The sequence below is a fragment of the Mobula hypostoma genome, chromosome 4, assembly GCF_963921235.1.
Source record: "Mobula hypostoma chromosome 4, sMobHyp1.1, whole genome shotgun sequence".
NCBI lineage: Eukaryota > Metazoa > Chordata > Chondrichthyes > Myliobatiformes > Myliobatidae > Mobula > Mobula hypostoma.
In genome coordinates, this window is record NC_086100.1 from 93,271,211 (window position 1) to 93,287,716 (window position 16,506).

The following is a 16,506-nucleotide window of genomic DNA, read 5'->3' on the forward strand; positions in this document are numbered from 1 at the left end:
TCCTGGATCCTACACAAAGCCATGTTGACTATTCTTAATTAGTCCGCGTCTATCCAAATACTCATACCGACTACTGACTTCAGGCTCACTGGCCTGTTATGCACTGGCTTAATTCTTCAAGATCAAGTTTGTCACCATACATGAAATCTCACAAATACAGCCAAACAAAATAGTGTTCCTCTGCGGCCAAGGTGCAAACCACAGTACCAACAGTCATACACAGCGCAAGGCACATACAGTATAGCATGCAGCAGTAAACGTATAGTCACACAAAAAATATAATATAGCCTGAGTGTCCAGTCCTGTAGATCGATAAACTTCTAAATTAACTTAAAAGATCTTCATACCTCATGACTCAGCGGACCAGGCATGCACAGCACCTTTAAGAGGATGAAGGTTCTTTGCCATGGCCTGAGCTAGGGAAGGGGAGGGATCTTGGACTATAAGCCAGGCCTCTTCTAATCTGCATCTTGTTAGCAAATATGGAGTCACAGGAGAAAAAAATTGAGGACCAGAGGGAAGACTGCTGTATCAGAGAGAAATGAAATCCTGCTGTATTCTATGTCTGATGGAGACAGGGCTTTCTCTAGGCACGCCAGGTACAGCGATCAGACTCAAAGGCTTTTCGATTTACAGAATGGACTGAACTGCTGATTCAGAAAGGCAAAAGGAGGAGATGTGTGTTTTATGATAAATTCTTGTTAGTCCTCTGACATGGCAATTTTGTCGAACTCATGTTCCCCATACCTGGAACACCTAATGGTCAAACACCATCTGTTCTGTTTACCTGGGGAGTTCTCCTCTGTAACCCTGACTGCAGTTTACATACCAACCAGTGGCCTACTATAATCAAGCATTTGCAACATTGCATGATGCCACCTCCAAACAAGGAACAGTCCATCTCGATGTATTTCAAATCACAGTCGGAGACTTCAACAAGGCTTGTCTGAAGAAGTCCCTGTCCAATGACCATCAGCATATAAACTGTAGCATCAGAGGTCCCACTGTTGTACTAAGTTAAGGTATGCCCAGACCGCATTTCAGTAAATTGGATCACTCCACTGTCCTTCTTCTACCTGCATACACGCAGAGGCTAAAGAGCAAAGCTCCAGAGATTAGAACAGCAAACAGGTGGCTGTGGGAGGATGAGAAACCTGTACAGGTTTGTTTCAAGTCAGTAGACTGGGCCATGTTCAAGCACTCATTCAGGGATCTGAAAGAATACCCCACAGTTGTAACAGACTTTATTAAAACAGCTCTCGAAAAGTGAGTCCCCACAAAATCATTCAGTCTTCCTCAATCAGAAGCCCTGGATGAACCATGAGATCTGAAACTTGCTGAGAGTGAGATCAGAGGCATTCAGCTCTGGTGACCAAAAAAGTTACAAGAGGTCCAAATACAATCTTTGGAAAGCCATCTCACGGCTGAAGTGGACATTCTGTTCCAAGCTTGAACCAATGAAGGATGCTTGACAGTTGTGACAGGACTTGAATACCATCACCTCTTATAAAATTAAATCAAGCGACATTCTGGCAGTGTGTTTTCAGGCTGATTGGATGATCTGGTACTTTGCTGGTTCTGAGAGGATTCCACGGGACTGTAAGTAAAGTGTGTGGCACGGAAGCCAGAAGATGGGATGTGAGCCCATGACTGACATCTCTCGTTGATTAAAGCACTGAGGAAGACTGAAATTGTTGAGATGGGTGCAGAGGGTGAGCGAGTGTTTCGTGCCGCCTACCAGCCCCTTGCTGCTCCCAAGGGAAAGTCCTTTCGTTCAAACGATCTCTCTTTCTCCCTCGATGATGTTGCCAGGACAAGGTTTAATCGATGCGATTTGTGGACCATGGACTCTAATTCACGTACATAATGCCCTGGGTAAGATTCCACTGCTATGCTGTGAAGTATTTTTTATTTTAGCAGTTTTCCGTAAAGGCAGTGTGTCCTGCTGGTATAAATGTTTTGGCTTTGGTTAAAGAAGCCATGTCACCCAACTTAGGAATATAATGTCAGCCAATTGGTACGTGTCGTAACTTTCTGTCCAGTGGCCCAGAGCAGATTTCTGAAGGACAGTAGTCTGGCTTGGCTTTTTTTTGGGTGGGAGCTGTGGAACGAGGCACAAAGGAAGATGCCACAGAATGCCATTAGAAGGAGAGTCCCCATTGTAAGAGATGCTTTGTGCAAATGAATGGCTCCAAGGAGGAAAGGCCAATACTAAGAGAGCCAGTTGGGTCAAGATGGTCTTCATGGGATATTCAGACTGTGGTGGGTGTCTTCAAACAGACCACTGGCTCAGTGTGTGAGTAAAGTAATCCACCTGACTACTCCAGAAATGAGCTCCAACGTTTATGTGCACATTGGACTGGTTTAATTGTAATTGGCCCTTTTATCTTTCTTTTCTATTCCTGTTACTAATAAAGTTGAGAATTGATAAATATACTTTCTTTATAATTTTATACTCTTGAAGCTTCTAGTTTACATGGAGAAACATAACCTCGGGGTCCTCCGAGAGGGAGGGAGAATGATGGACCCAATCGGACGGATACAGTTAATTACAGGGAACGACTACGACCAAGAGCTAGGATAAGAGGCTCTGAGTGTCCAGTGTGTTGGTGTGGGAGAGCGTTTTCCAGCATTAAAGGTTTACGAGTCCACCAAGCAAAGTTGAAGTGTTATTCCATCCCAGTGGATGAAGATGAGATTTCTTCACCAAGCACAGATGATGTGGTCTTTTCAACCACTGATTCACAAGCCACAGCGATTCGCTCTGGAGAGCATCATCATACTCCAGGTCAGGTTTCAGACCACAGTACCCAGGTAGATTCTTCCCATAATGGCGGTGGCGAGGAGGTAGAGAAGAAGAGGAAGGTCAAGTGGCCAGCAATGGTAGATGAGAAGGCTTGGCGTGTATTTGATGAGGATATCAGTATGATGTTGGAGAACACACTCAGGGGAACATCAAAGAGAAAGTTGGAAGTGATGGGCGGTATGATTTACGATGTTGGAAAGTACAGGTTTGGTTTGGTTGAGTTGAAGAAAACAAAGCCTACACAGCAACCGAGCAGGCGCCAAAAGGAGATTAGTAGGTTGAGGAGAGAGCTTAGATCATTGAGACAGAGGTGGAAGGTAGCAAGTGAGGGTGACAAGCCAGGGCTTGCTGATCTCCGAGAGTATTTTTGAATAAAGTTAGCAGCACTCCGTCGTGCAGAGTCATAACGTAAAAAGAGAAAGAAGAGAGAGAAGGCAAGAAAGTCATTCTTTTAGAACCCTCACGAGTTCACAAAGAAACTGTTTGAACAAAGTAAGAGCGGGCAGCTTAACATCTCTCAACAAGAACTTGAGGATCACCTAGCAAGCACTTACTCTAATGAACAGCAGGAGGCCCCTTTGCTTGACATTCCAGGGCTTGTGAAGCCTACCAAGCCAGGAGTGAAGTTCGATCTGTCAGAACCCAAACTGGCAGAAGTCGAACGGTTCATCAGAAAGGTAAGGTCAGGTTCAGTGCCAGGACCTAATGGAGTGCTGTATAAGGTGTTCAAGAAGTGTGAACAGCTGAGGAAATACTTGTGGAGATTGTTAAAGGTGGTGTGGAGACAAGATGTTGTTCCTTTGTCATGGAGTGAGGCTGAAGGAGTATACATCCCGAAGGAAGAGAATTCTTCTGCATTGAATCAGTTCTGACCAATTTCACTCCTGAATGTAGAGGGGAAGATTATGTTTGCCATTCTGGCAGAAAGAGTATCTTCATTTGTGATTGAAAATGGATTAGTAAATACATCTGTGCAGAAAGCAGGAATACCAGGCTTCTCAGGATGCCATGAACATTCTAGTATGATATGGCATACCATCCAGGAGTCAAAAAGGTTGGGAAGAAATCTGGCTGTAGTTTGGCTTGATCTGGCAAATGCATATGGTTCTGTTCCCCCTGTCCTGATTGAGTTTGCGATGGAATTCCTATGGATTCCTGCTAAGGTGAGCAACTTTGTTATGCAGTACTACAACGTTTTCCGGATGAGGTTTTCCACTCAGCAGTTTACAACTAGGTGGCAGAGCTTGGATGTTGGAATCCCAATGGGATGTGCAATTTCACCCATCCTTTTTCTGTTAGCCATGGAGGTTATTGTGAGGGCTGCAGAATCAGTGGGACCAGGTGTTGCACTTGATGGCAGAGAGGAGTTACCACCAATACGAGCGTTCATGGATGACCTTACCCTTTTGGGTCCCAGCGCGGAGGCAGTGGAAAATGTACTATCTAGACTCGAGGAGCTAATGGATTGGGGAAAGATGAAGTTTAAGACCAAGAAGTCAAGGAGCCTTGTTCTTAGGAGAGGAAAGCTGGTTGACTTTCCTTTCATCCTTTGTGGAGAGGAGATTCCATCCATTCAGGACCAACCAGTTAAGAGCCTCAGGCCATGGTACACAGAGGAGCTGAGAGACACCAAGAGGGCTCAAGAGACAGGAGAACAGATCAGCAGAGGTCTGATGTCTGTTGGTGAGTGTGGCTTGCCTGGGAAGTTGAAGTTGTGGTGCTTGCAGTATGGACTGATGCCACGGATAATGTGGCCACTAACTGTCTATGAAGTGGCAATGTCCCACGTTGAGGCAATGGAATGGAAGATCAACAAGTATGTGAAGAAGTGGCTTGGAGTACCAAGCAGCCTCACCAATGTTGCAATCCACAGTAGCCAGACAAAGCTTACCATCCCAGTGCAATCCCTTGTTGAGGAGGTCAAGGTAGCCAAGGTAAGGTCATTCTTGATGCTTCGAGACTCAAAAGACCCTGTCATCAAGAACACCCAACCGGATGTGAGATCAGGCAGGAAGTGGTCAGCCCATGTAGCAGTTGATGAGGCAGAGTCCAGATTGAAGCACAAGGAGACGGTTGGGGCTATCCAGCTAGGCCACCAGGGACTTGGATGGACAACCCACAAGTGGTGGTCATCTTCTACAGGTAAGGAGCGCCGTGAGCTTGTAACACAAGAAATACGAGAGGTAGAAGAGGAGAAGAGGTTAACTAAAACAGCTGGCCTGGCCAAACAAGGGGCTTGTACCCGGTGGGAAAGTGTTGAACAACGACACCTATCTTGGAATGTTCTGTGGCAGATGGAACCGCTCCGCATTTCTTTTTTATGCAGAGCAGCATACAATCTGCTCCCAGCACCTGCCAACCTCAGCACCTGGTATGAAGATAAGACAGACAGGTGTGCTGCTTGTGGCAAGAAGGGAACACTTCAACATATCTTGAGTGCATGCAGAGTCAATCTTTCCAGCGGCATGTACACGTGGAGACATAACAACGTTCTCAAAGTTGTAACAGAAGCGGTTGAGCAGAGAGTACTGCAGCACAACTTATCTCATGCCCTATGCTGCACAGAACATCGCATATCATTTGTGAAAGAAGGCTCCAAGTCAAGGGTGTGCAGCATAGGCTCACGATCAAGCATACTTTCTTCAGCCAATGATTGGTGTGTCAAGGCTGACTTGGACTGGAAAGGCAGTTTCCCAGAGCAAATAGCTTTTACAACATTGTGTCCAGATATAATCGTATGGTCTGACACCAGTAGAGAAGCGGTTATTGGTGAACTCACAGTCTCCCATGAGCGCAAGTTGACCAAGTATGCAGGGTTGAGATCAGAATGCAGAGACTGAGGGGTGGAAGGCCTCATGCTATCCATTCGAAGTAGGCTGCCGTGGGTTTATTGCGTTCACTCTCCAGAAGTGGCTGCGTGACCTTGGCTTCACTAGAAGAGAGATCAAGTCAACCAGCAGGGCTGTAGCTGAGGCAGCAGAGAAAGGATCAGCATGGGTGTGGACTAAGTATGTCCAGAGGGGCAGATAGTCAGACAGTGTATACATACCTTGCAAACCCTTCAGTAGTTGCATAGACACCTAAAGAGTAGACTATCTGTTGGATGGAAGTGACCAACAACTCTGATAGAGGCAGATGTCGAGTTTTTAAGCTCACCAGTGGGAGGTGGTGCTTTAGCACTGCTGGCCCACCACCTCGAAGGAGTCTTGATCATAAGTGGGCCGAAACTCCTGAAGACAGGTGGCAGATCAACTGATGATCCCACTGGTGATAGCACAGGACAGTTAACAGCTTAGTCCATGCGTATTTTGTAACTTTGCTGGCGTACAATCTGTCATTTCTTGATGACCAATAACAGTGCATGGGACAGCATTTACAGAGCATTCATTACATTCTATATTCCTGAATTGGAACATCCTGACTGCCGTTTGGTTGAACCCAAGTTATGCTGACCCTTGATGTGTATTACTTATGGAAGGTGGCCTTCTCACTGTTGAGTCATGTGGCTGTTAGGAAAGTTAGCTAACAAGCCAAATTTATATACAAGCCCTGGTGAGGATTTTTCTGGTTGCTCCTACTTTTGTTGCTATTTTGGGTGATTTTGAATCAGGGAAGCCTGTAGATAAGGAAAACAATTGAATCCTGGATCTCCCCACCCGCAGATCCCAGTCAATTCAGATTGACAACATCTCCTCCATGACCTCCATCAGCACAGCTGCAACACAAGGCTGTGCGCTTAGTCCCCTGCTCTGATCACGTTACACTTAGTGACTCTATGGCTAAGCACGGCTCCAATGTCATATTCAAGTTTGCTGACACTGTTGTAGGCTGAATCAAATGTGATGATGGATCAAGATATAGGAGGGAAATTGAAAATCTGACTGAGTGGTGTCACAACAACAACCTCTCAACTCAATGTCAGCAAGATGAAGGAACTGATTATAGACCAGGAGAAGGAAACCAGAGGTCCATAAGCCAGTCCTCATCAGAGGATCAGAGGTGGAGAGGCTTAGCAACTTGAAATTCCAGGTGTTATTATTTTGGAGAAACTGTCCTAAGCCGAGCACAGCAGTGCCTCTACTTCCTTAGGAGTTTGTGGCTATTCGTCATGACATCTAAAACTTTTGATAAACTTCTATAGATGTGTAGTGGAGAGTATACTGACTGGCTACATCACAGCTTGGTATGGAAACATCAATACCCTTGAACAGAAAATCCTATAAAAAGTAGTGGATATGGCCCAGTCCATCACAGGTAAAGTTCTCCCAACCATTGAGCATACTTACATGACACACAGTCGCAGGAAAGCAGCATCCATCACCAGGGACCCCTACCATCCAGGACAAGCACTCTTCTTGCTGCTTCCATTAGGAAGGAATACAAGTGCCTCAGGACTTGCACCACCAGGTTCAGGAACAGTTACTACCCCTCAACCATCAGGCTCTTGAACCAAACAAGATAACTTCACTCAACTTGATTTGCCCCATCATTGAAATGTTACAATCTCCAATGGACTCACTTTCAAGTACTTTTCATCTCATGTTCTTGATAGTTATTATTTATTTATTTAACCAGTTTTAACTCTGCTAAGACATCTAATACCAAATTTTTCACTCCAGAGAAAACAATCCAAGTTTATCCAACTTCTCCTTAGTTTCATCACATCCCTCAAAGACTTTTTTTCCAAATAACTTTCCTATCCAATGACATTAGGATCTCTGACTTAGCCTGACCACTCTTCTTGAATAAAGGCAGACTAACCAAATCTGAACGCAGTCGTCCAAGTGAGGTAACAAAATAGAATCAGAATCAGAATCAGGTTTATTATCACCAGCATGAGACGTGAAATTTGTTAACTTAGCAGCAGCAGTTCAATGGAATACATAATCTAGCAGAGAAAAAAACATAATAAATAAAATAATAACAATAAACAAGTAAACCAATTACATATATTGAATAGATTTTTAAAAACGTGCAAAAACAGAAATACTATACATTAAAAAGAAGTGAGGTAGTGTCCAAAGATTCAATGTCCTTTTAGGAATCAGATGGCAGAGGGGGAAGAAGCTGTTCCTGAATTGCTGAGTGTGTGCCTTCAGGCTTCAGTGCCTCCTACCTAATGGTAACAGTGAGAAAAGGGTGCTGGAGGTCCTTAATAATGGATGCTGCCTTTTTGAGATACCGCTCCCTGAAGATGTCCTGGGTACTTTGTAGGCTAGTACCCAAGATGGAGCTGACTAGATTTACAACCTTCTGCAGCTTCTTTCGGTCTTGTGCAGTGGCCCCTCCATACAAACAGAAAGATTAAGTTATCTAATCTTGGAAAATTCAATACTGAATCTTACAGACTGCAGCATGCCCAGATAGATGAGGTGTTGTTGCTCAGGCTGGGCCTCATAACAGTGTCCGAGTCCACAGAGAGGTCACCATGGAAGCAGGATTGAGTATTGAGGTGGTAAGCAACAGGAATCTCAGTTTATTTTTGATTTCCAGCACCAAGGTTCAGTTTTCTAATTTTTAAAACAACTTACTTGCCTTCTCAATTCCTTCTATCAAATTCTAGTGCTAATGTACCTCTTATTTTGGCCAGGTATGGCTGAGGTGGCTGAAAAGTGCACAAGGCACAAGAAAATAGGAAACAGTCCTTATTCCACAAAAATCCATCCACCTGAGAGCTGTGATCCCAGAAAGATGACAAACAGCCACGTATCCCTAAAATAACATAGGGTCATGTGACTCGCCAGACACCCTGCATATCATGGCCTCGACACTGATAGCATTAGGTTTTTTTTGGGAAGGGGGAACCAACATAATACACAAGCCCAGTATACTGTGGCCGAAATCCTACCGAAGCTGAGAGTGCTGTAAAGTCCACATGAACAGTTTGCATCATTCTGTATTGAAGTAAAAATGGTATTTATTTCTCTTTGAAAGTAGCTAGGCTGCAAAGATACAGTAGAGCTGCTTGAAATGATCTGGATACCTGATTCGGACAGTAGCCTTATCAGGTAAACTAGCCCACTTGCAAGCCCACTGTTGAGTCTGTAGATCTCCAAAGTAATTGGCCTTGCAGATCACAGTCTGCTTTGACATCACTTGCTGCGAGATTAAGATGGGAGCACAGAGTACAGGTATGAACTGTGGAGTGGGTGGTTCTGGTCTTCACTAAACAGCCTTTCCATTATCTTCTCCTGCTGAAGAGAATCATGCAGCAAAACCATTAATGCATGATACACAGTACATGCCCATTGCAAGTAGATGCTAAGTGCTGAAATGGCAGTGGAGATCTATTGCGATTCAGAATTATTTGAAAAGGAGAAGAAGCCTCTGTGTGCTTCAATTTCAAATTAGAATGTGAATTGTTCTTTAACTGTGGAGCTATGGAGCATGCAATGTTATAAATCTGATTGGTTTGTAAGTGACCAAAAAGAGATGAATAGAAAAATACTATTAAAATTCTATTGGTGAAATTAGTTTGATGTGAAAAGGTATTTTTAGTTGTGTAACCAGGTATTATAAAAGTACTGTCCATATAAACAAAACTTCACTTTGGGTAGAGACCATATCAATTTGTGTTGTATAGAAATAAGAAGGGATGCACAATTAGATTACCAAGTTTTCTTAATAGCACTTTTCTTAAAGTGACATAAAGTGAAACAATTGTTTAATCTCAAAAGCTGCTAAGACAGCTTAAGGGCACCTTTAGAACTTAGCAGTGATAGTACTCCATAATAAAAGATCTGGTTTATAACCTTGCAGCTCATTGTCTTTTCAATTCTTCCAAATTGATTGGCAGGAAAAACAAACCAACATTAGCATCTACTCCTAGACTTACATCCACAGGCTGAAGCTCCAATTAAACTCTACTGGATATGCCACATCACATGCATGCACTCGAAACAGACAGTCTATTTCAATCTCAGTCGCAGTATGGGATAACAAAGCAGATTCAGGTAGACTCAAGGATGTGCTCAAACCCTTCTTGAAAACATTTCCACTGACACTTCAGAATCTGGCCCATAACCAAAGTGGAGAAAGACCATTCGTGACTGCATTGAGAAACCATGCAACGGGAGCACACAGAAGCCCAGAAGCAGTTTAACTCCTCAGAAATTACCCATCCACCCACTCCATCAGACATTTCCCTGATCCACCTAAGGAAAATTATCCTGTTTCCCACAATGGTCAATTCAGACTCTACCATAGACTCCATAACAGCCTGCAGGCTGAAGAATGCATAGCATTAACACCACAAAATGAAAACTTTGCAGCAGAATAGCTCAAATATCAAACTGATTGTGATAATTGGAAAGATGAGCACGGATTTTATATCCTGTGTGTGTTCCTGGTGGTTCTAAAGCATTCATAGACAGCTCTCTTTAAAGGCCAGTACAAAGGAGCTTGCAGTCAGATGTACTGGCACAAGCACACAGCAAGTTCCACTAAGTCCAATTAAATGAATTAAAAGATCAGTGCTGGCAGGACAAAAGGACAACTAGACTTCTTAAAATAATTGACTTAGGATCAATTAAAAAGATAGGGAATACCTAGTAAATTAATTCTGATAAAAGGTGATTAACAACATTAATTCTTCACAAACATGAGAAAGACTGTACTTCTTCCTATAGATGCTGCCTGGCCTGCTGCGTTCCACCAGCATTTTGTGTGTGTTGCTTAATTCTTCACAGATGTGGCTACACATGTTTCTAGTATTGTTTGATTGTTAGATTGTTTAGATATATAGATACTATATATAAATACTAGATTGTTTCTAGTATTCTTTGCTCTCACATTTCCAGCATCTGCAGTTTGTGCTTTGTACAAGGTTTTATATCTCATCCATAAAAGGGTATGTTTGCAATCTAACATTCCATCAGCAAGCAACAGCCAAGATTCGGATTGGATCTTTCTGACCCAAAAGAAACAGCTTAGTCATAGCTCTTCAGCATAAATACCTGCCCTTACACAGTGGTGATAGCAAGATCTCTGTTTCAACATTTGATATCTAGTGCAAGATGTAGAAAATCATAACAGTATCTACAGACTGTTGTATACAAAAGAAAATCAAAGCATTGTTGAATAAAGATCTGCAATGGTGTTTCATAAAAGTTTGCATGACCCAGAAAGCAGTATACAATAACAATAACCATGAAAGAAAAACAATTAAGGTGATTGATGAGGGTAGCGGGTGGACATCGTCTACAATGGCCTTCAGTACGGCATTTGACAAGGTCCCTCAAGGTAGCTTGAACAGGGAGATTAAGATAGATGGGATCCATGGTAAATTAATAGCTCGGATTCTGAATTGGCTTGGCCGTATTCTGGGCAAGCCACTTTAGGAGGTAATCAAATGTAAGGGGGAAAGTATACAGTTAAAGATAAGACCCTAATAGCATTGACGTAGAGCATAAACTTGGGATCCAAGCCTGTATGTCCCTGAAAACAGCAATGCAAATAGATAGTAGAGACATATGGCTTGATTACCTTCATTTCTGGGGGCATAGAGTATAATAATCAGGAAATCATTTCGCAGTTTTATAAAACTTGGTTAGGCTGCACGTGGGAGTGTTGTGTGCAATTCTGGTCACCCATTACAGGAAGTATATGTAAGTTTTTAAGAGGGTACAGAAGATTACAGAATATTGCTTGCATTAAAGGCTATTAGCTGTAAGGGGAGGTTGGGCAAACTTGGGTTGTTTTCACTGAAGCTGAGAGGAAGCGTGATAGAAACTTGTGAAAGGTATAGACAAATTGTGAGAATAGGCAAAGAAGTGGCAGATGGAATATAGTGAAGGGAGTTGGGAATCGTGCAGGGTTCCCTAAAATTTAATATACAGGTTGAGTCAGTGGTAAAGAAGGCAAATGCAATGCTTGCATTCATTTCGAGAGGATGAAATATAAAAACAAGGATATAATTGCTTTATAAGGCATTGGTCAGACCACATTGTGTGTAGTTCTGGGCCCCCTTTATCTAAGAAAAGATGTGCTGCCATTGGAGAGGGACCAGGGAAGGTTCATGAAAACGATCCAAGGAAACATAACGTTAATGTATAAAGAGCGTTTGATGGCTCTGGAGCTGTATTCACTAGAGCTTTAAAAAAAAATGAGGGGCAATCTCATTGAATCCCATCAAATATTGAAAGGCCTAAATAGAGTGTACATGTAGAGGATGTTTCCTATAGTGGGAAGTCTTGAACCAGAAGGGGAAGCCTCAGAATAGAAAAACGTCCCTTTGGAAGAGATGAGAAAAAATTTCTTTTGCCAGACAGTGTTGAATCTGTGGAAATAATAGTCACTGCTGGCTGTGGAAGCCAAGTTATTGGGTATAATTTAAAGTGGAGGTTGATAGGTTCTTAATTAGTAAGGGTGTCAAAGGTTATGAGATTGAGGAGGATAATATATTAGTCATGATGGAATGGCACAGCAGGTTTATGTTTTACGGTCTTATTCTCCTTGGAGATCCATAACGAGTGGTAAGGATGAGAAGTGACTTTGTAGAGGAACAAAGGATAAGAGGCATAATAGAATGAACGGCCAGTGACGTTTTTTCCCAGGACAGAAATGCCTGACATTAAAGGGCATACTTTTATGATTGGAGGAAAGTTTAGGGGGGATGTCAGGAGTTAGGTTTTTGTATACAGAGTGATATGTGTATGGAATGTGCTGCTGGGTGTGGTGATAGAGGCAGATACGCAAAGGACATTTAAAAGGTTCTTAGAGAGGCACATGGAAGAAAGAAAACTGGAGTTTTATCTGGGAGGGAAGGGAAACATTGATCTTGGAGTAGGTTATTCATAGGCTAACTGGCCTGTATTGTTCTGTGTTGAAAAGGGTAGAATCCGATCAATGAAACTTTTGTTATTTTTTGATGTTTACCAAAGGTACAGTGCTCTTCTGAACCACCACAGGCTTTGTTGAAGAGTCCATAAAAGTGTTGGTAGTAATGATCTTACTAACTTGTTAGGTACTTTCAAAGATCATTTAAGAGTTCCAAGTGGGCCAACCCAGTTGCAATGAGGGAAGGTTCCTCATTGGAATTGTCTGAAATCACCAAAAACACAGTTCTACAAATTCTGCCCCAAAAAATAAACAAAATTCTTGAATTGGAAATATTATGTAGTAGCGTGTGATAGAGTGGCCAAATAGTTTCAAGTGATGGAATAAAGTTCCAGTCTCCCAGGAGGCCTGTATTCGAGTCTCACCACTGCCATTTAATGGTATAGTTTCCTCAAAGTTTGGATAAATGCATGGATGGGAGGGGGATGGAAGATTTATGGAACAAGTGCGGGTTGATGGGACTAGGCAGAATAACAGCTTCACACGGACTAGGTGGGCCCTGTGCTCTAGTGCTCTAATAATCTCACACACTCACACACAATTTCTTGTAGCTAGGTCTTTATGAATAACTTCTCTCCTTGCCAAGTAGCTCATCCCACAGGCGATCTGAATGGCCATATGTACAAGGTCCTGCTGCGATATTGCCTGTAAAAAATACATCATAACCATTACTTGAATTTTATCAGCAAAAGATAGAGAAATTAAGTCAAACCAAATAGAATTGTTTTTCTTAAATCCCGATCTAAGGTTTCCTCCAGGTACTCCAGTTTCCACCCACCTTCCAAAGACGTATGGTTAGGATTAGCAAGCTCGAGGGTATTCTATATTGGTATTGGAAGCATGGTGCTACTTGCAGTCTGCCCAGCACAATCCATGCTGATTTGATTTGATACAGAATAACGCATTTCACTGTATTTTTTTACGGACATATGATAAACCAAACTAATCTCTAATCTTTGAAACCTTTGTACTTAAATTTAATCAATATTACTGATAAATTGTTACAAAGACACACGAAGCATGCTTGAAACTCCTGCATTCTCAGATACATAGACTAAAATATGGTGGGACTGATGCTTGTTTATTTCACAAAAGTCAGACTGAGTACTGAGCACTGAGGAACCCACTAGATGCAGCTTTTCAGTGACCTGGAATTGGTTTACAAACAGTATTAGCAGTCCCCCATTCTTCTGGAAACACTCCCTTAGACAGGGAGAATCAATCAACAGAACTTCCACAACTTCTTTTAGCATCCTGGGATGTATTGCATCTAGGGTTAGCATGCTCTTCATTTCCAAAGATACTAAACCCCTTAGTTTGAACTCTCATTTGTTGTGCTTACCTCCCCCAATATTTAAAACACTTCAATCTAAATACAAACGTACAAAGTTAATATCACCTCCCCCCACCTTTTATGAAGACCAGTAAAATACTCATCTTGATAGAAATGTTGCTCCAGGAACCACTCCATACTTGGCCATCCAGCTAGATGGACTAATCTTTTGGGCCGACGGAAGTGCCACGATTTCCAGCAAGACCCACAAAGGTCTGTGTATCATCCTTGGTAGTAATGGCCCATGGTCTACTGCAGACAGGCTTTAAAGGTGAGTGCAGGCCCCTCTACTTACTGAGAGAGTTCACTGCCACTTACTGCTGCTTACACCACCCCAACCTCCAATCTGCCTTCAGATAAAGGGAAAGGATGACTCTAAAGTTAGCAAGAGCCACGCTCTCCTGTGCCACCAGGAAGGCAAAGTGTGAGTAGCCAAAGAAAGTTCACAGACACCTTTGTGACACCAGGGACACGTGGCCACGTGGCAAGGTATACAAACCATAACAAATCCACCCTGTCGGTTAATGACAGTGACGCCTCCCTTACTGATAGGCTGAATGCCTTCTATGTACGATCTGATGCATTTTATGATGCGACATCAAAGAAAGCCCCATCTCCCCTTGAGGAACAGGCATCCCCTCTGGTCACAGACAAGGTGAGGAAGATCCTAGCCAGGGTAAACACACTCAAAGCTGCGGAGCTGGACAACATACCTGGTCAGCTGCTGAGGGACTATACAGTCTAGCCGATAGAGGTCTTAGCAGGCATCTTTTATACAGTGGCATGCAAAAGTTTGGGCACCCCTGGTCAAAATTTCTGTTATTGTGAGTAGTTAAGTGAGTAGAAGATGAACTGATCTCCAAAAGTCATAAAGTTAAAGATTAAACATTCCTTTCAACATTTTGAGCAAGATTAGTGTATTATTTTTGTTTTGTACAATTTTAGAGTGAAAAAAAGAAAAGGAGCACCATGCAAAAATTTGGGCACCCCAAGGGATTTGAGCTCTCAGATAACTTTTACCAAGGTCTCAGACCTTAATTAGCTTGTTAGGCTATGGCTTGTTCACAGTCAATATTAGAAAAGGCCAGGTGATGCAAATTTCAATGCTTTATAAATACCCTGACTCCTCAAACCTTGTCCCAACAATCAGCACCCATGGGCTCCTCTAAGCAGCTGCCTAGCACTCTGAAAATTAAAATAAATGCAGGAGAATGCAGGAGAAGGCTATAAGAAGACAGCAAAGTGTTTTCAGGTAGCCATTTCCTCAGTTCGTAATGTAATTAAGAAATGGCAGTTAACAGGAACGGTGGAGGTCAAGTTGAGGTCTGGAAGACCAAGAAAACTTTCCGAGAGAACTGCTCATAAGATTGCTGGAAAGGCAAATCAGAACCCTCGTTTGACTGAAAAAGACCTTCAGGAAGATTTAGTAGACTCTGGAGTGGTGGCACAATATTCTACTGTGCAGCGACACCGGCACAAACATGACCTTCATTGAAGAGTCATCAGAAGAAAACCTTTCCTGCATCCTCACCACAAAATTCAGCGTCAGAGGTTTGCAAAGGAACATCTAAACAAGCCTGATGCATTTTGGAAACAAGTCTTGTGGACTGATGAAGTTAAAATAGAAGTATCTGGCCACAATGAGCAAAGGTATGTTTGGAGAAAAAAGGGTGCAGAATTTCATGAAAAGAACACCTCTCCAACTGTTAAGCACGTGGGTGGATCGATCATGCTTTGGGCTTGTGTTGCAGCCAGTGGCACGGGGAACATTCCATTGCTAGAGGGAAGAATGAATTCAATTAAATACCAGCAAATTCTGAAAGCAAACATCACACCATCTGTAAAAAAGCTGAAAATGAAAAGAGGATGGCTTCTACAACAGGATAATGATCCTAAACACACCTCAAAATCCACAATGGACTACCTCAAGAGGCACAAGCTGAAGGTTTCGCCATGGCCCTCACAGTCCCCTGACCTAAACATCATCAAAAATCTGTGGATAGACCTCAAAAGAGCAGTGCATGCAAGACAGCCCAAGAATCTCACAGAACCAGAAGCCTTTTGCAAGGAAGAATGGGCGAAAATCCCCCAGACAAGAGTTGAAAGACTCTTAGCTGGCTACAGAAAGCGTTTACAAGCCAAAGGGGGTGATACTTGCCAAAGGGGGTATTACTAAGTACTGACCATGCAGGGTGCCCAAACTTTTGCTTCAGGCCCTTTTCCTTTCCTGTTATTTTGAAACTGTAAAAGATGGAAATAAAAAAGTAATCTTGCTTAAAATATCAAAGAAATGTGTCATCTTTAACTTTATGCCTTTTGGAAATCAGGTCTTTTACTTAGTTAGCTATTCACAGTAACAGAAATTTTGACCAGGGGTGCCCAAACTTTTGCATGCCACTGTATATCTGAAACAGTCCAATTCAAGGCAGCCACCATCATTCCAGTGCCTAAGAGAAGAACAATAACAGACCTAAATAATAACCGCCCAGGAGCACTGACTTCAACAATCAAGAAGTGCTTTGAGTGGCTG

At 42.6% G+C, this 16,506-nt stretch overlaps 1 protein-coding gene across 4 annotated transcripts in view; it reads right to left on the reverse strand.

Moving 5' to 3' along the window:
* The window catches only part of ryk (receptor like tyrosine kinase), a 408,854-nt gene that overhangs the window by 51,326 nt on the left and 341,022 nt on the right, over window positions 1-16,506 (reverse strand). For all 4 annotated transcript variants that reach the window (XR_010017706.1, XR_010017704.1, XR_010017705.1 and 1 more), the window contains exon 13: window positions 13,179-13,288. Coding sequence is in view for 1 of the 4 variants with exons in the window: in XM_063046162.1 (XP_062902232.1) it covers window positions 13,179-13,288 (110 nt within the window). In the remaining 3 variants the exon portion in view is untranslated. The remainder of the gene's footprint in view (window positions 1-13,178; window positions 13,289-16,506) is intronic.